Source organism: Macrobrachium nipponense, chromosome 35 (genome assembly GCF_015104395.2).
Source record: "Macrobrachium nipponense isolate FS-2020 chromosome 35, ASM1510439v2, whole genome shotgun sequence".
NCBI lineage: Eukaryota > Metazoa > Arthropoda > Malacostraca > Decapoda > Palaemonidae > Macrobrachium > Macrobrachium nipponense.
Window position 1 is genome coordinate 43,302,793 of NC_061096.1, and position 20,271 is coordinate 43,323,063.

Consider the following 20,271-nt stretch of genomic DNA (forward strand, 5'->3'; position numbering starts at 1 on the left):
CCAATACTGTACCCGAGGGGACACGTATGGACTAGCGTCTGACAATTATCAAAGGTTGTCTGAACGTCCCTAAGATAATGAGAGCAAATATTGAATTAGTTCTCCAATATGTGGATTCAATAATTTCCTTGAGGGCTAAATTCTTTTTAAAAGCTAATGAAGTCGCCACTGCCCTGACTTCATGAGCCTTCACTTTCAAAATACCAAAGCTCTGCTCTTCACACAACATATGAGCCTCTTTAATTAACTCTCTCATGAAGAAGGCTAGCGCGTTCTTCGTCATGGGTCTAGTGGGGTCTTTAACTGAACACCACAGAGCATCAGACTTCCCTCTGATAACTCTTGTTCTTTCTATATAACATCGCAACGCTCTCACTGGGAGGCAGAGAACTCTTTCTTGCTCTTGACCCACCAATTCAGCTAGACAAAACAAAAACTTCAAAGGATCTTGGCCAAGGATTAGCTGGATTCTCATTCTTGGCCAAGAAACCTTCTTGGAATGAACACACTGCATTGCCATGTCTCCATCCCACCTTCTTCGATATGGCCTGAAGCTCACTAACTCTTTTAGCAGTTGCCAATGCTACTAAAAAGATAGTCTTCTTAGCAAGATCTCTCAGAGAGGATTCCTCTAACGGCTCGAATTTGCTAGAAGTTAAATACTTCAAGACCACATCAAGGTTCCAAGCAGGTGGCCTGCATTCTGATTGTTTCTTCGTACCAAACGACCTAATCAGATCTCTAAGGTCTAAGTTATTCGAGATGTCTAGATCCCTGTGTCTAAACACTGAGGTTAGCATACTCTTATACCTTTGATTGTCGAAACTGACAAGCGTAAATCCTTCCTCAAGTATAGAAGGAAATCTGCGATTTGGGTCACAGAGGTACTGGATGAAGACACTTTCCTGTTCTTACACCACTTCCGGAAATTGTCCCACTTCGACTGATACACTGTGATAGTGGAGGTTCTTCTGGCTCTAGCCACTGCACTGGCCACCTCTCTAGAATATCATCCCCTCGCTCTGACCAGACGTTCGATAGTCTGAACGCAGTCAGACCCAGAGCGAGGGTATTCTTGTGAAACCTGTCGAAGTGGGGTTGTCTGAGTAAATCTACTCTTAGAGGAAGAGTCCTTGGCGTATCTACTGTCCATTCCAGTACCTCTGTGAACCACTTTGGGCCCGGCCAAAACGGGGCTATTAAGGTCATCCTCGTTCCTTTGCTCTCCCTGAACTTCTTCATCACTTTCCCCAGCACCTTGAACGGAGGAAAAGCGTACAGATCTAAGTTTGACCAATCCATCAGGAATGCATCGACCGCCACTGCTTCCTGGTCTGGAACCGGAGAGCAATATGTTGGTAACCTTTTGTTCTGGCTGTCGCAAACAGATCCACTACCGGACGGCCCCACAACTTCCACAGGCTCTGGCAAACCTCCATGTGCAACGTCCACTCCGTCGAGAGAAGTTGCTCTCTTCTGCTCAACAGTCTTCACCCACGTTCTTCTCTCCTTGTAAAAACCTGGTGAGTATCACAACCTTTTCCTCTTCCGCCCAAAGCAGAATTCTTTTGCCAGATCGTAAAGGGGAAAGAATGAGTTCCCCCTTGTTTCCGGATGTAGCCAGCCGTGGTGTTGTCCGAGTTGACCTGCACTGTCTTGTTTCGAATCAACTCTCTGAAGTGCTTCAAAGCCAAGAAAATTGCCATCAGTTCCTTCCTGTTTATGTGCCACTTCGTTTCGACCTTGCTCCAAAGTCCCGACACCTCTTGAGGGCCTAATGTCGCTCCCCAACCCGCGTCCGACGCGTCGGAAAACAAGACGAGGTCTGGGTTCTTCTGCTGAAGCGACATCCCTCTTGCTAACCTGCCTGGAGTTAGCCACCACTTTAATTCCTCCTTTACTTTGGCCGGAATTAGAAAGTGGAAGGAATCCGGTTGCAATTTTCTTGGCCATGAATCCTTCAGGAAAAACTGAAGAGGTCTCATGTGCAGTCTTCCTAAAGAAATGAACCTCTCTAGCGAAGAGAGTGTGCCCAGTAGACTCATCCCACTCTCTTGCAGAGCATCGGTCTTTCTTTAGAAAGTCCTGCACCTTCCGAATGCATTGGGCTTGCCTCTCGGGGGACGGAAAAAGCCCGAAAAGTCACTGCCGATATCTGAATCCCCAAATAAACTATCTGTTGTTGGGGCTCCAATTGAGACTTTCCCATATTCACTACTAGACCTAGGTCTTTTGCCAAGTCCAATGTTTGACTCAAGTCCTCCAGACATTGACTTCTTGATTGGGATCTTATCAGCCAGTCGTCCAGATAAAAAGACACTCTGATCCCTCTTAAATGTAACCATCTCGCCACGTTGGACATCATCCTCGTGAACACTTGAGGGGCTGTGCAAAGGCCGAAGCATAGGGTCCTTGAACTGAAAGACCCTGTCCTGAATCACAAACCTTAGATACTTCCTGCTTCCTGGATAATCGGAATATGAAAGTATGCGTCTTGTAAGTCCAGAGTCGCCATCCATGTCCCCTGGACGTACGCTGCCAGTACTGAATCTTCGTCGCCATAGTGAACTTGGTCTTTTCTACGAAAAGATTCAGTTGACTTACGTCCAGCACTGGCCTCCAACCTCCCGAGGACTTTGCAACCAGGAACAGGCGGTTGTAAAATCCCGGAGATTCGTGATCCAGAACAGGTTCTATGGCTCCTTTCTCTAGCATGGAAGCTACTTGCTCCCCACAGAGCCGCTTTCTTCTCTAAATCGTTGTAATTTGCAGGCGAGGGCTACTCGGAGATGTTGCGAGAGGAGGTCTTTTCAAGAAAGGAATCTTGTACCCTTCCCGAGCTACATTGACAGCCCAGGATCTGCCTTCATCTTCTGCCAAACTTCCCAAAAACCTTGAAGTCTGGGCTCCCACTGTCGTCTGGAGGACTGAGTTTTCATTCTTTAGAGGGGGTCTTGGTCCTCTTTTCGCGGGTACTCTCTTACCCCTAAAGGCGGGTCGAGCGAATGTTCTTCCTTGAAAGGGCTGTTGCGAAGGCCTAGTTATTATGGTATAAAAAAAATAAAAAAAAATTACCAAAATTTATTATATTAATGGGTATTGGTCCTCGGCCTTTTGCGGGGAGTACAAGTCTTCACCAACTTGGTTGGTAAGAACGTTTTAACTGAAGAAGAAAGAAGATCTTGAGTGGCTTTCTGCGAAAGGGAGAGAGCTATATCCCTAATCACCTCTGAAGGAAAACAGCTGTTTCGAAAGAGGACGAGAACAGTAACTTCCGATTTCTGAGAGTTAGAAACTCCTTTTGACGCGAACGAACACAACAGAGATCTCTTCTTAAGTACTCCTGCTGTGAATAACGAAGCCAGTTCATTCGTTCCGTCTCTCAGAGCCTTAATCCATGCGACATAATGCTCTTAGCTGTTTCTAAGTCCTGCGAATCCTCTTCTCCTATGGAGTTCGCTAGCGCTCCCAAGGACCAATCCAAGAAATTGAAGACTTCGAAAGTCCTACAAAAATCCCTTTAAATAGATGGTCAAAATTCTGAAGACGTCCACCAGACCTTGGCAGACTGTAACGCTGTCTGCGTGAGCTGTCTACTATACTGGAGAAGTCCCCCTGGGAGGAGGCGGTACTCCCCAGGCCTAGACTTTCTCCAGTAGCGTACCATACTTCTTTCTGATTTAGAAGCCAACTTAGCTGGAGGAAAAACAAAAGAGTATTTTCCCGCTTCTTTCTTCTCCTTCATCCAGTCATTCACCCGTTGAAGGGCCGTTGTGGTTCTTTGCCGAAATTGACATTGTCATTTTAAGGAAAGAGGACTTCTTTGGAGTCCTAGTCTTGGAAAACTGTGATAAGGGGATAACGGAGCTGTCGGTTTAAATTCCCCCTCAAAAACAGCCATAAGACGTGAAGTCAGAACCTTATAATCTGAAGAAGGTTCCGTATTCTTTTCTTCAATTACTTCCAATTCTTCTTCTGCTGAGAAATGTCTTGTAAAGTCCTCGTCTTATTGACGCTTCGTTGAAGGAATAGAGATCCTGCCGCCCTGCGTCCTGCGGCTTACCGATCGTTCTGCGTCCTGCCGCCTCTCTCGATGTCCTGCCGCCTGCGGTCCTGCCGGCTACCGAGGTCGCGTCGGCAGTCCCTGACCACGCCTGCCGTCCTGCGTCCATCGTAGACACGCCTGCTTCCTGCCGCCTGCGTCCTGCGTCCACCATTGTTCCCGCGTCCTGACGTTTGCGTCCTGCTTCTTCCGCACTATTTTCTCCTAGCGCCAGTGCGCCCTGCGTCCTCGGCGAACGCGTCCTTGTCTTCCCTTTTAGAAGACTTAATGGGAAGGAAATCGTCCTTACGCCTCGAAGATGCTTGTTCAGGAGCATCCCAAGACTTCACCAGCACTGCCAACTTGGACTGCATTTCCCGTAAGAAATGCTTCGTACTATCCTCCTGAATGGTAGACGACGAAGGATGAGGATTACGAGCGGGACTGCGACCTAACGGAGAGCGATCTTGTACTCTACCCGACGGAGAAATACGAGGGGAGGATACATGAGAAGATGGAGGCGATTTCTCCCATGGAAATACCATGCCGAGACGGACGGATATCACCAGTGCGTCCTGCGTCCTCTCTAGTACGAAAAATCCTTTTCCTCTTGATCGGTACTGCGTCCCCGTCTTCCGAGGATGACAACACCTCAGGACTACTCCAAGCCTCACTATCTTGCACCTGTCTCTCGAGAGCAGTTGATGTTCCTGAACTCCCTCTTGAGGTGGGCGAGACACCGCTGCATACCGACGTTCTCGCTCGGAAGTCGAACCTTCCGAGGACGCACACTTCCCAGTTACGCCTTTTCTGCGGCGAACTGTAACAGCCTGGGAACTTGCAACAGGACTGTTCGAAGGGACGCCTGACCGTGGACAAAACCTCTCTCGCCTCCCTTCGACTGTCGACATGCCTTCTCCCTTGGGTCTGGGAGCTTGACAGAGGTCTAGGTCTAGGAGCACGAGAGAGACGATCAGACGCCCCCTCCACTACACTTTCACTAACATCGAAAGCACTAACTCTATCTGTAAGTCGCTGTATCTGGTCGCCCATGGACGCAAGGGCAGCGAACACTTTCACAATATTTGTATCGTTCGCCTCCTCCGATACAGCAGCGGGCGCAGGAGATACTGCTGGGGAGAAGGAACTACCAAATTCTACATTAGAAGGAGCTGGAGAGGAAATACATTCACTCCTTTTACTCGAAGAATTTGACTTTTCACTACGAGAAACAGATCTCCTTACACGATCTTTCTCAAGCCTCTCAACATATTTCATAAAGACCTTTCCATTCCCTTCTCTGATAAATTCTCACATTCAATGCATCTATTCTTCCCAAGTACACATTCTCCCTACACTTCTTACAAACGGTATGAGGGTCGACCGAAGCTTTCGGCAATCTTACCTTACACCCCTCTTTTACACACACTCTAAACATACTTCCAGTATCAGACATCTTTAAAGAACAATCCAAAGCGAATGCCAAGCTAACGTTTCCGAGTACAATACCAAAATCCAAGATCAGTCAGCAACGAGAATGAAAATTCTAGCAGGGAACCACCAACAATGTTGCCGGTTCGGCTGGCAGAAAGAAAAATCTGGCCCAATTGGGAACGGTTCCTAGCGCTAGCACCACGGTAACGGGGTGGTGGTTGCCTGAACTACTAATAGGTTTACTAGCGTTTGCCGGCGAGTTTTTGAAAATTTTCTGGTGCCAGGTGGAACAGAGAATATAGCTATATATATACCTGCCAGGTAAGTGTCATACATTAAAAAAAATTTTTTAAGACTTATTATCTAAACTGAATGAGAATATCAAAAAGACACTTACCTCAGGTCTTATTGCCTTTTCACTTGAGTCATCCTCTCTGCTACCTTTTTGATCATAAACTGTTCGGGTCAAGCACTCTTTTGGGTCAGTATTAGAGCTACTGGGTATAGGTAATATGGCACCATGATCACTATCTTTTGACAATGTCTGTAAATCACTAGAAACTCTAGACCGTGCAGATTCAGTAGAATCTGGCTTTCCTGTACACTGAGATCGCTTACTTGAAGGGCCACTACTGTCCTCAACCCTCTTACGTTTTGTACTTGAATCAAATGACTCTGAAAAGGATTTGTGGTGTCTGTCTTTATCTTTTGTTGTGCTTTTTGTTGGTTCGGCCAGACCTTTTATTTTTAACACCTCTGCAGCCTTCATGAGATTTCCAAGTTCTGTCTGCAGAACATTTACTTCACCTAAGTACATATAATTTAATAAAGCTTCAAGGTCTTTATGAGAGACATTAGCAACAATCACTACTGGATGTTTACAGTCAGTTCTACTAAATAAGTTGTCAAAAAAATCACTACATGTCGACAACACAAGCTTATGCACTGGGTAAAACCGTCCGTCACTAACGAGTGTCACATCACAATATGATTCCTGAAAAGATAAAAGCAGTAAGATTATATGAAAATTTATGATAACTTTTACAATCTATAAAAATAATCTATAAATAAGATTATTACTTTATGTATACAAAAGTAACCAAGTACATATTCACTATTATTCACCTAATATAATGTCTATTATTCACCAATTAGTATGCTGTCATCATCTATCTATATAAGTTGAAGCACCTGCAGGGAAGAAACCAATCAGAGGAACTGAAAGGATGACACACATTAAAAAAAGGGTTTGTAAAAATACACCTTTTCAGTCTTTCTAATGTATATGAATATATTTTTTCTTGAGTTGATTTCCTACTCAGGATGGAACTAATAATATCCAGCTGTACAGTATTTACATTCAGTTGGAGAATGACAGTTTGCAATAAGGATCAGTACCTTCAAAAAGGATCCCTAAAATCCTGGACGCTGAATGCCAGACCTTGAGTCTGTACCTCTATTGATAAATTAGCAATATAGTATGGCACAAAAAAAGACTTTTTACAATACTTAGAGCATAATGCAAAGGAATTAAGATACAATTAATTGCCAGGAGAACCCACTAACCTTTCTACGAATAGTTGAAAGCATGTCAAAAAATGTGTGGCTGTGGTCATTCCACCTGAGCGAAAGCAAGCCACCCTCCATTGTTGGAGCTTTTCTGCCACTTTACAGAGCACCTGAAATAAGGAACTTGTGTTACTAAACAAAGCTTTTCACACAGTACTTCTCAAGTATTCAAGCACCTGGCTAATATACCATTTATTAAAAATCGTAATTATCTTAGAATACTTGCTAGACCATAATATAGAGCAGCTGGCCACTGATTTATTTAGAATGGCCCTAGGTCTCATAAGCCACAAAATTTTGAAATCATTGAATAGAATGGTATGACTAAAGATCGTTCCATATGTATGCCCAACCTATGCAAATTTTCCCGCATATAGAGAATAATATTACCCAAATCACCTCTAGACTACTGACCTACAACTGCAACTCAAGTTTTCAAAGCACATTATGCTTTTTGTGTAAAAAATAAACTGTAACAATGAAAAATTCAAGTGTGCTGTATAAAAAATTTGTAATGATAAAAAATTCTATTTTCAAATATTAATCATCAAAAACGACAGAACATTTATTCAAGACAAAAGCGTCTTCATCACCACAGATTTCCTAAGCTCAAGGGCTGTTCGCCTTGATGTACCGGTAAAACTGAAGGCTATAATTGCAGCCCTTCTCGTTTGGTAACTACCAGTTTAGGTAGATCTATATTACTATTCCGCAGTGGCCTCGACTATGGCAGTTGCAGTTTTTCTAAGCAGTTTTACCTCCTGAACAAGAATTTTAAGTAATATTTATTCGGACGACTGTAATTAACCGCCAAGGGCTCATACTAAACATGGCGAAATACATTTGACGCCCCAATTCCTGGTGGCTTTCGTATTCGCGGGGACGAACAATGCGGTCATGCGGAATGCTTATATAGAAATACCCAAGCTTAATTAAACTACAAAATGTGTGCCATGTTTAGTAAAGGGCCCTCTGGGATGAACGTAAAATAAAACAAAAGATGGTAAATATAATGAATATCGTTATAACAAAAAATTCAACAAAGGTGGCAAATATTCCAGTCAGTGACTGGCAGTAACCAGGCCACAGTAGTAGTCGCCAGTAAATACTATTGTTTAAGTATTGGGGTTCCAATACTTTTCCAATACTGAGATCCCTTCCCCAAGACTAGCCTAATCCTCTGCTGACCACTTAGCCTTCTACACTAAACAGGTTCTGTCTTAGTATTACCTAACAGAGAATATAGGCTTAATCACTTCTCTCCCACTTGTTAACACTTAGGCCAAACATAATAGATTTCACCTACCTACCTATTGTAATGAAATTTCTCTATACCTAGCCTATTAACCTTAATAACCTGTATATGTAATCACAACCATGACAATTGCTAATGGCTTAGGCTACAGTGCTGAAAGTACTCCCAAGTCATTGCCGAAACTTTTCAAATACCCATCTACCTCGTTCAATGTTCACCGTAACAACTAGCTAGGCCTATGCTAAATATACCCTGCCTAGGACCAGTCTATTTAGGACACACTAGGTTAAGTTAGGCCTACTATATAGGAGTAACTACGGTAACCTAGCATATCCGACTTACCTAGCTTAGGCTATACTAGTAGGTATTAGGCAAAGCAGTCTTAGCTACTAGTAGGCCCATGGTAGCAGATCATCGCCAAATTAGCCTAGTAGCCTTGGCCAATGTCTTTTTTCTTTAAAAATTAATTGAATTAGCTTACCCCCTTGACCAATGTTTTTTTATCTATAAAAAATAATTTAATTAGCGTACCCTTGGCCAATATCTTTTTCTATAGATATATATAAAAATTTAATTGGCTTACTCTAAGGAACAGCGATTAGGGTAGTAGCTACGTCATTCCAAGCTCGGAGGGCCCCTGGAGTCTAGGCTAGTATAATATATAATTTCAAAATAAAAATTAAGCCTCAACAGGGTTTAGTTACGAATAGTCCTACGCCTACCTTGTCATCATAGGCCTAGGCTTACCTTGGATATAGGAAGTTATCAGGTTAATACGCTAATCCTTAACTTATCCCAGACTTAGGTGACTTGGCCGTAACCAAATAGGGTTAATTCACTGAGGGAGTAAAATCCCTCTCCTTTTTTTGATAACACACTGTAATTATACAGTCACATCAACACAATAGGCTTAACAAACAAGGTAAGCTTTGTTATGGTCTCCATATTCCCTTTCACTTAAGGGACTCGCAGTCGCACACCTCTGAGCACTAGGACAATGTTCGATTGGGACATCTGCATCACTTGTTTATTTTCGCAAATTCACGAGTCAAAAGTCAAAATACTCGCTAGAAATCCATTAAAGCTTTGGCAATTACCAATTTTGCACAGCTCTTATTACTTTCTGTTATTTTTATCTTGGCAGCTCGTCTTCTCTCATTGGGCTTGGGTGCACCGACGACGGCGGCTTTCTTTCAATTTTAGTTCATTCATAGTTCAAACGGATAACTACCAATTCTTCAGTATAACATTTCTTTACGTGTAGATGGGCTACATCATGCATCTTTAATCTCTTTGATGTGTTCTACTTCAGAGTACTTTTTTTTCTAAGGCTGGCATAACCCCAGTTTCATTACCATAAAGATGCCGCCACTTAAGCTATTTATTCTTCTTTCCAATGAACAAAAGCACTCATTATGATAAAGATTTCTGACCAATCACCGATGATATGTTACTCACAAATAATTAATGGTGAATATTAGGAAAAATTGTGGTCACAACAATCTCTTTTCAGATTATTAAAAACACGAAAATTCAGGAGAAAATCAATAAATAAGTCTTGTTTATTATGACCACTTCTTTTTTTCTACTTTTCAGTTTTCAGATAAACCTGCCCATTGTAACAGCTACAAATCTTGAAGGGATAAAATCACAATGTTTAAATCTAACATATTTATTGGAGAGGTAGTTCGAGGTAGTTGAATAACCTATTCAAAACATAAAAACCAATATATATACATCTAAAAAATGTTATCGTAGTTTCCCCTGGTTCATATTTTTTCTATATAAGCGAGATAAGCCGAGATGAACCAGTGATGTTCATTAATAATTTTGAATTTTACATAGTCATTATTATTTACTAAAAAAATTCTAGTCTATTTTTGTCTAGTATATTACTTTTCAATATAATCATAGTGACATTTATTATTTTTTTATATTTTACGCAAATGAGATATCAAAAATACGTAGGCTGACGTACTGGAATTTTTTAAGGGAGAGGACAGAGGAGGGCCGTTATGAACAGTACATATTTTACTCTTGCATTCCTCTGCTTTCTTGTGTGGTAAGCTTCTGATAGCGCTACATTTCACATCTTTAAGTTTGGTAGCTTTAAGCCTTTTCCATTTTTAATCAAATCTTTGAATATTTTGTACTTTTCGCTCTCCCTCTCTCTCTCTTTTTCGTTTGCAAATAATAACACCAGGTTACACAACTGTGCCATAGTCCTCCATAATAATAAATAATCTTCCAAGGGAGGAACAGGTCGTTTTGTAATGGGAAAAACATATTTCTTTAATTATTAGTGATTTATTTAGGAATTGATTCATCATCCTCCTCTAATATCTTTACACTGCTATTGTAAGTGATTGGAACTGTGAAATGTTTTCGTTACTGTTGTGGACGAGTGTGGCAGTATAGCCAGTCCTTTGTTTTGTTTTCTCTCACTCGAGTATGGGAGCGCTGCCCTGAATCTTTTGTCTGTTTTTGGTAACACTAGCAACACGTGTAAGGATCACGAATGCTCTCGAGTGTGAGGACGTCAATCGGTCCACCCTTTCATTTTGGCTATTTTACCAAATTAATGATGCAAATGATTATCTATCCCTTGCGAGGGATCTAGCCCAAGGGGTATCTAGTCCAAAAGATCTAGTTTCATGGAGTTCTGAAGACTAGGTTAATTAATCAAGTCCAGGAGACTAGGCCTGGGAGAAATTTGGCATGATGTAATGAGCAATAAAGAAACAAGCTGAATACCAGGAATTTTCTTCAATACCCCTAAAATGGAATTCAGCACTTCAACTACCTCCCAGTGGGAAGACCTCACCTGGCCTCATCAGTAGTAAGACCCATACTCACAAGGAATATCATGGAATAGCAGGTAGGACAGGCCTACCCTATTTTCCAGGCAGCGTAAACGATAGTCTTCATACCCACCGTGTCAACTATGACAGTACCATTCTCCGACCTGTGTCTCCAGGCAAGAAGACTGACAACAGTGCATATGTAGTACAATAGTATTATTCTTCTCGTATCTTAATGTCGTGGCGAGGGAAAATCCTCCCGCGACATTTGGTGGCAGCTGTGTTGGATCTGTAGCCCAGTGCTATTGATCCAGACCCACTGTGCCTATATATGTTATGTAGGTCACTTATAATGTTTTGTCGTATTGTATGCATTTCATTATACAATATTGTTGATTTTTATCTGATTAATGTCATGACTTATTTACATGCATATTCATTATTTCTGTAGGGAGATGTATGGCATTGTCTCTTAATGTAGTTTACATTGTATTATTTGATTATATATGTAAGTGTTTGAAATATTGTAACAATGGCGACTGGAACTGATGAATCATATATTGATCTAATTCAGTTAGAACAAGAAACACAACAAACATTACAGACAATTAAGAGCTTCACTCAATCCTACCAGGACGTTTGGTCTCAAGTGGGAGATTTATCAAGTCAAATCAAGGACTTGGACCAGAAGTTGGTTGACATACAGGGGACAATACAACACTTAACACCCAAACATAATAACACTCAACCACCCATAATGTCTACACCACATACATCTCACATTCCAAGTGATGAAGAATGGTTGGTTACAAGGAACGAGCACTCTGAAAATGTGCCTGATATAGTAACTGAAGGAGTTCGTACAAGAGGTGCTAGGAATATTGTGCCTCCCTCACGTCTCATTGAAGAGATATAGACTCTGTTTGATGATGTACAATGCTGTAATTTTGTATGTTTTGCATTTTTTTTTCTTAGTTTGAGATTGATGAAAATGTAATTTTTTTTCTGTTCACAGTGACCAGCAATGTGAAAACTTTATAGTGTTGAAGTAATGAACAAAGATATAATGTAAAACATTTTGTACAAGAGTTCACATAGTGCCCTGGTTGGGAATGCAATTGTGTCTTATGGGTCTTGTCTTATAGGAAATTGTCAGAGTTTTGCTCTTGTAGTACTGGTTTGGTACATCTTAGAGGATAGAGTACACCACTTTCCAAACCCCTTTGAGATTCAAGTTTAGAGTCGTTTCTAGCCAATAGCTCTGGTGAGTTTGATAATCATTAGGACGCCTCAATAGGAGTAAATTCTGTCTTCACATGTGGAGAACTCTTTTGTTGCAGAGTGATGTGACATCCTGTGTAAGTGGAGTCAATCTAACCCCAGTATTAGGCTAGGCAAAGCTATTAGGAAAGCTGTATGATGCACACCTATAGGGTAGTGTCCCCATTTAGTACTCAAGTATATCCTTGTTTTATGTTGTTGCAAGAGCCCCTTTAGTCTCTAGTTGAGATCATTGCTTGTTTCTACTGTACAAGACCTGTTTTTCCGCAGTCGCAGACCCATCTAAGGAGCTGTTTGGTTCCGTTAGGAAAAGTTGTCCTTGATATTAGAGTGGACATGAATCAATTCTTCCCCGAGGGAAAAGCTTTGTAATGGGAAAAACGTATTTCTTTAATATTAGTGATTTATTTAGGAATTGATTCATCATCCTCCTCTAATATCTTTACACTGCTATTGTAAGTGATTGGAACTGTGAAATGTTTTCGTTTCTGTTGTGGACGAGTGTGGCAGTATAGCCAGTCCCTTGTTTTGTTTTCTCTCACTCGAGTATGGGAGCGCTGCCCTGAATCTTTTGTCTGTTTTTGGTAACACTAGCAACACGTGTAAGGATCACGAATGCTCTCGAGTGTGAGGACGTCAATCGGTCCACCCTTTCATTTTGGCTATTTTACCAAATTAATGATGCAAATGATTATCTATCCCTTGCGAGGGATCTAGTCCAGGGGATCTAGTCCAAAGATCTAGTTCAGGAGTTCTGAAGACTAGGTTAATTAATCAAGTCCAGGAGACTAGGCCTGGGAGAAATTTGGCATGATGTAATGAGCAATAAAGAAACAAGCTGAATACCAGGAATTTTCTTCAATACCCCTAAAATGGAATTCAGCACTTCAACTACCTCCCAGTGGGAAGACCTCACCTGGCCTCATCAGTAGTAAGACCCATACTCACAAGGAATATCATGGAATAGCAGGTAGGACAGGCCTACCCTATTTTCCAGGCAGCGTAAACGATAGTCTTCATACCCACCGTGTCAACTATGACAGTACCATTCTCCGACCTGTGTCTCCAGGCAAGAAGACTGACAACAGTGCATATGTAGTACAATAGTATTATTCTTCTCGTATCTTAATGTCGTGGCGGGGAAAATCCGCCCGTGACAGTTTGACTATGTTTTAACCATTAACAGTAAAGAACTTACCTATAAGACGAAAAAAATTGTACTCAATTCTATAGGGTTGGCACCAGATAAGCTTCGTCGGTTTCATGGAGTTTCTCCCAAGCCTTGTAGTAGAGACCTATTTCTTATTACTTTTCCCCTTTTAGACCTAACCTCACACTTCGATCGGACTCTTGATATACATATACAAGTCTATCCTCTTGACTACATTACTGTTTATCTCAAGTTTTCGAAGTACTGTGATGTACTTTCTCACACAGTTGTCAATCTTGGATGAAAGTGGAATCGGTGAATTCACCAAAACAAACAAAATGATGACGGGAATGTCTAATGATGACTTTATCTTGGGCAGTACTACTTTGTCATGCAGTATATTACAAAATTGATTTTCATGTGTAAAGAACTGCAAGCAACACTGTTTCCACATGAAATGAGAGTAATGGGAAAAAGTTGATAAGTTAGGTATCAACCCTTTTGAAGGTTTGTGTAATAGCAATGACACAAATCCCCTCCGAATGAGGAATTTAACATTCTTGTTACTGACCCGAACTTACCTTAATGAATGGTTGTAATCTCCTTAGTGACTTCCATATTTTGAAGTTTCCATCATTATTTCCAGCAGGAATTCAGAATAAATGCTTCTTGGAAGAACTGTTCCTGGTATTTAGGCTTCAAAAGTTTTGACAAATTGCGCTCTCACGAACACCAAATGATGCAGCAGAAAATAAAACCAGAAATATTGTTTCTAAATCTTTACAGAAATATTTTTCATAAGAAACAAGATATTTTACAGTAAACGTAGCATTCTTGTTGGAAATATAAAATGTGATATGTGAAAATAGTCTGCAGAGAAGTTCTGATGAATTAGGTCCTGACGAAGGCTATCTGTTAATCAGTGAAATCAGCCTCTCTATTTTAGCCAACTCGATTTCCTTCTGGGTTAAAGCATCAGCAGCTCTAGCATCTTTATGGAGCTTCCTCAAGTTTGGGGAGAGTTTCAGGGCAATGAGATGGCCACTGTTGGGATAAAGAGAGGTGTATAGAGTAAGTGATATCCCTTACACATTTTTTTAAGCTACTCACCAATGATTCATACAGTAATCTACACTTGAGAAAAATACAGTACTGAGATTTTATTCATATCCACATAAATCACACCTCAAAAGTTAAGGCATCAAAAGGAATGACATACTTATCTCCTCCAACAATGACAACTGGGTAGAAAGGGCTTAGTGCAACTGATGTGCCACTGATTTTCCTCTTCTGGAGTACACCCTGGGTGCAAAGTGGACGGCACATCCTGATGAAAAGGTCATACACGTTGACACGAAACTCCTCAGTCACTGCAACAATCACGCTGCTGCTGTATGGGGACCAAGTGACTCCAACTACAGGACCACCCATGTCCAGCACAATTAAAGGAGATCTGTTATGAATAAAATGAAAAGTATTAACCAACTACAGTCAAATGCTGCACTTTCAATGGTACTTTTTCTACAGCACAGTACAGCTGGGGTCTTATATTTATACTGGGGAAGTAATAATTGAAAATATAGATTATTGGACCCTGAGTTTGTTATTTTTCACGAAAAACATACTATGATGACAATTACAGTTTGTTAAAATACTGTATCTAATAAAGTAATAATAATAATATTAATAATTTTATATCGTATATTAAAGTCTAATGAACAAACAAAGGATCATTAAACTGACATCATATTCTTCATCCAAACTTTGACAGTCCAGTCCAGAGAGCAGGTTATGAAGACCTTGTTGTGGAAATGATTCCACTGCACTTCTCGAACAGGGGCCAGGTGGGCAGGATATCGAATCACAGAATGGCTGGAGACAGTGCTACATTGGAAGACAACTCCTGTGTTTACACCCACCAACAGCACTTGCTCATCTTCAGGACAAAGCGCTATACAAGTCGGTGACCCTAATGGGAATAGATAAACAGGTGCTTCTAGAAATGGTTTGCAATTACAAATTCATTCTGGCAAAGAGTGATTTGTGTTCTTTGATACCTAAGGACTGTTCTTTAATATCTAATGAGAGTCTAGGGGACACAATACACATAGTATACTATATTTTACATTTTTACAAACGATATTACAATCCATTAATTAGCTGTCCTGTATACACTAAGCATGTGGTTCCTGGTCTCCAATACGAGGTGTTGAAAAAAATCCCAGAGTTAGATTGGACCTCTGCCAAGTGAAGGTCATGTCAACCAGCATACAAACTTTCAATTCATGAAATACCAACTGATGACAGACCAGAATTTTTCACAGAGACTGAATGTCATACACCATAATGGTACCATCGCTCCAACCCCCTGCCATTAATCTTAATACCCTTCCCTATGAAAACTGACCTGCCATTAATCTTAATACCTTTCCCTATAAAAACTGACCTGCCATTATGTACACATCTTAGGCACTCTAAAGGGGTTTAAAAAAGATAACCTGTATCTATTTATTCATGCTTTTCCTTAGGAGATTAATGTATCAGTCTCAGAAATCCTAACATTGTAACAACAAACATCATCAAGTATCCCTTTCCTCTGAAAACTCTCTTCTTTCAAGACCAAACTATACGAGCCTAAGATGGTCTTTGTTATGAGGATATATGGTGGTCAGAATTCACCCAACAGCCAATTTTGCTCTAAGCAAAACTGCCCTAAACGATGTCTATGGTTTTAACTATACTTCTCCTTTTGTAAATAATGTTACAATGGCTAAATCTGAAACAGACCACTCTCTTTAGCTCTTTGGCTTCCTCTAACTTATTATTGGTATGTTGTTTGTCTTGTAATTGCAAGACAAACAACATACCACAAATGAACAAGAGCAGAAAATACCTGTAATGCTCACCTTCTAGACCAATGGGAGCACAGCCAACAAAACTCTTTGTTATTTTTTCTTTGAAGTTCAGGAAGTCATTGAATGCAAGTTGAGAGGAATGGAAAAACCCAGTGGGTGACTCGACCATCCAGAGACACTGAGAAGAATTGCAGGTCTTCTCCTGGTTCACTAGTTTTCCATCGGACCTTTTAGAAGCGTAATTCAAAAGCATACAGATTATTAGATTTATCTCAGAGGTTCCAGTGACATCTTGATTAGAGCTTAAATGGTCAAAAGATGATGCAACACAGTAAAGATGGGGTTTCTTATTAACAGTATTTATTTACTAATCAGGTAAAAGTTTTATTATTCAATAGTTTTTCTTACTAAACAACAAATAACAATACTTTGCTGGTATGACAAACAGTAATTACCTTTGTGACTGGTAAGACATGTTTACCATTCACTACTGTGGAAGTAACTGGAGTGGAAGACAGAGACTGAATGTCATACACCACAACGGTACCATCGCTCCAACCCCCTGCCATTAATCTTGCTATCTGAGAGTGCAATAATATGAGAAAAATAAAACTCTGGACTTTTAGAAATTTCTACGGCATACTGAAATGATGCTTTTACTTATGTCCTCACTGTCTTGAATTTCTAAAGCAGACCACCTTCTTTCGAGAAGTCTAATGGATGCAGCCTACCTAATGGATGTAACCTAAAGTTTTGCCATTAAGTTATAGAAGAAAATAAACAACAGAAAGGAAATGATGCCAGGAAATATTACCTGGGGATGGAACTGGACTGTGATGACACCACAAGGGGCACGGAAGACTCGTTCTGGGGTAACAGTGTTCTTCAGATTGTAAACGCACATCATTCCTGGACCTTCATGACCTCCTATCTCACCTAAGGAGCAAAAGATGTGATCATTAACAAGTACATGTAAAAATATGTACAATATAATTGATTTTGTTTAAGTTATTTATTTCTAAGGAAAAGAGGTTTCAATACTAATGGGTTACTTGCAGCTTTATATATGTGAATTCACAAATATTAGTTATCAAATTCACCGTGCTTGGGAATAATATACATCCGAATGGAATTACAACTGATGAGCACATATTCCTGGGCCAAGATTCAAACCTGGGTTTAGATACAGTGGTAAACAATCGACTCGATCACTCCGTCATCAAGAGATATATGAGCTGATAATGACTCCAATGCACATATTCCTGTTGATTTCAGGTTCTGTAAGCTATCTTAACTCAAACAGTACATAAGGGACCCAAAAGGTGAAAGAAATTTGACACACACTTAACCTCAAGATTAATGTAGAATCAATAGACCAATGTTGGGTGACACTTAAAAATGGACTTACAAGGAATGTAAGCGGCAGCAAAGAGATCTGGCAATATGGGGCTCCAAGTGATCTCCGAGACAATGAGTGATTTGGTGTTGTCATACTTGAATCTCCAGAGTGGAAGTAATGACCCGTCCATTGGTTTGTATTCGTCACTTCCATCCTCCCAGTACTTGAAATCTGTTCTTTCAAAGGGTATAAAAAGGGATTAAATGATTAATTTGGGTTTATATTACACAATCATGTTTATACGAGTAAAACAAGAGGACTTTAATACCCAACTGAACTCCTGTATATCAACTACATGACACACTGTACATCTGATATTTCAACTGTAATTTTGACTTAATATGCTACTTACTCTCTTTTCTCAAATATTCAATTTACTTACATATACAGTATATGCATACCTTTTACTGCAGTTTCAGTGTTATGCTTTATTATTAATCTGATATTTATGTAACACTGACCTTGCAGAATATCATCAAAAATATTCTGAGTGACCATCCTCTCGACCACTTTGGCAACACTGTTGAGAGGCCCCAAATCGAAACACATCTCCCCAAGCTTGGTCTTAGTTGTTTTAGGTATCGAAAGAGTGAAACGATCTAAGGGCTCATGGAAAAACAAGAGGGAAAAGAAAAGAAAAAAAAGGTCAGAATCTTGCCTGGTAGAGAAACGATTCATGTTTGCAATCTAACAATATCACAGAGCACTTACATTTACATAATTGTTAAGGGACAACTCATTAGTATGTACCAAAACTGACACAGGTATATCTGAGAAGCTGATTTTGCATTTGGCATCTAATTGATTGTAATTACTACACAAGGAAAACTGTCTTATACACATCCATGTGATTTCCTCCATGTTTCCACCATGTGACCCTAAAGAGTAAAATTCTACACTAGGCTACCAGTCAGCACATTCAAGTTTTTTAGCCAAGGAATTTCGAAATAGAAATAACAGAATCATGAAAACAAATGACCAACACTTTAAAAAAAGAGATTGTAAGCACAATGGTAACTACTGAAAAAAAAATCAAATACTATAATTAATGAAATCAGCAGTGGCCTTACAGCTTAAAAACTAGGCGGGGGAAACTTTTTTTTACGCAGATGGTAACCCTCAAAATAACATAATCCTTTCACTTCTATTGTGATAGGATGATTACTTGAACAATGAAATGGGAAGATATGTACAGTTACAAAAACTTTGCTTATAAATAACTATTCCAGCATGATTTGCATTTCAATGAAAAAATGACTGCACATCACATGATAGCAAACTACCATGTCCAATATGGCACCATTACAATTGCAATCTTGACCTGTTTATTGCTGTACAAGTCCAGTACATCACAATTACCAAGTCTTGAGAGGTAGTTCACAAGGCCAAGAATACTGTACAAAAACTGGATGCACAGATCTTATGGGAATTGTGTAGAAGAGTACCACAACAATTACTCATCCAAGTTTAAACAAGATTTTGGTTATTTTACACCTACCAACCTGACGTGACCCTTATAATTTCATTAATATAAAGGCTTTGTAAACTGTAGGTCATACTAAGGACTCAGCTTTGGATATATCTATAATAATTTAAGTAAATTCCTATGTGGCATTTTCTAAACAATAGCCATTTTCTAAATCCACTTCAAACCATAAATAACTGTACGTCAGCTATCTGTCTGAAACTAACCTTCTCACCACTGCGGTCCTTTGTTGTCGAAACAGGTTGGAACTCTTCCCTTATACCTTCCTTATTTGTGAAGAACATGTGCATTATGATATAAAACCAGCTATGCTTTATTATGACAACTAAAATTTGGTTTATATTATTCTAAACTAAAATAACAAAAAGTTGAAAGAACTTATACACTTAAATAGATTATTTCAACATAAATATTTATTCCATGCATGTTATTTTTTTTAATATTTATCACACCTAGTAACCTAACCAACCAAATAAATTATTCCAACATAAGAAATATTTAGTCCGTGCAAGTTAAATTATTGATAATGATCAGCGAACCCAAGGGAAAAAGTGATCAGTGCAAAAAACTATACATAGACTAAAATATTAGGTCAAGTCCACTTGTTATGCTTATTTGTGTAATTACAACGATAACAACGTTAATTAGTGAAGATTCTCCTACAGAAATTTATCTACATCAAATTTAGGGCCATGGCTACCCAGTAACCTAAGTGAAATCTAATGGGTACTACTGAAGTTTTAATAAACAATATTATATATATATATATATAAATATATATATACTATATATATATATATATATAGATATAGATATATATATAATAGATATATATATATATAGAAATATAATATATATATATATATATAGATATATATCATATATATATATATATAATATAAATATATATATATATATATATATATATATATATATATTAAATAATACATATATATAGTATATATATACATATATATAGATATATATATATATATATAT

The 20,271-nt window shown here is 39.4% G+C and overlaps 2 protein-coding genes across 21 annotated transcripts in view; both read right to left on the bottom strand.

Annotated features, from left to right (window-relative positions):
• The window catches only part of LOC135208701 (longitudinals lacking protein, isoforms H/M/V-like), a 49,291-nt gene extending 35,686 nt beyond the window's left edge, over window positions 1–13,605 (bottom strand). For 3 of the 20 annotated variants that reach the window (XR_010313205.1, XM_064241173.1, XM_064241172.1), the window contains exons 1-3: window positions 9,048–9,672; window positions 7,043–7,155; window positions 5,874–6,470 (exon numbers count right to left, since the gene is read on the bottom strand). Coding sequence is in view for 19 of the 20 variants with exons in the window: in XM_064241173.1 (XP_064097243.1) it covers window positions 5,874–6,470; window positions 7,043–7,123 (678 nt within the window). In the remaining variant the exon portion in view is untranslated. Of the gene's footprint in view, window positions 1–5,873; window positions 6,471–6,601; window positions 6,695–7,042; window positions 7,162–8,642; window positions 8,674–8,883; window positions 9,012–9,047; window positions 9,684–13,580 lie in introns of those variants that run through there. The other 17 variants (XM_064241166.1, XM_064241168.1, XM_064241170.1 and 14 more) reach the window with 14 other exon arrangements.
• Window positions 13,606–14,366: 761 nt separating this feature from the next.
• LOC135208707 (dynein intermediate chain 2, ciliary-like) overlaps window positions 14,367–20,271 on the bottom strand; it is a 203,211-nt gene continuing 197,306 nt past the window's right edge. The window contains 9 exon segments of the mRNA XM_064241184.1: window positions 14,367–14,576; window positions 14,752–14,985; window positions 15,276–15,501; window positions 16,439–16,535; window positions 16,537–16,614; window positions 16,843–16,968; window positions 17,202–17,323; window positions 17,796–17,957; window positions 18,248–18,392. Of these exon segments, the coding sequence (XP_064097254.1) occupies window positions 14,441–14,576; window positions 14,752–14,985; window positions 15,276–15,501; window positions 16,439–16,535; window positions 16,537–16,614; window positions 16,843–16,968; window positions 17,202–17,323; window positions 17,796–17,957; window positions 18,248–18,392 (1,326 nt within the window). The 3' untranslated portion in view covers window positions 14,367–14,440.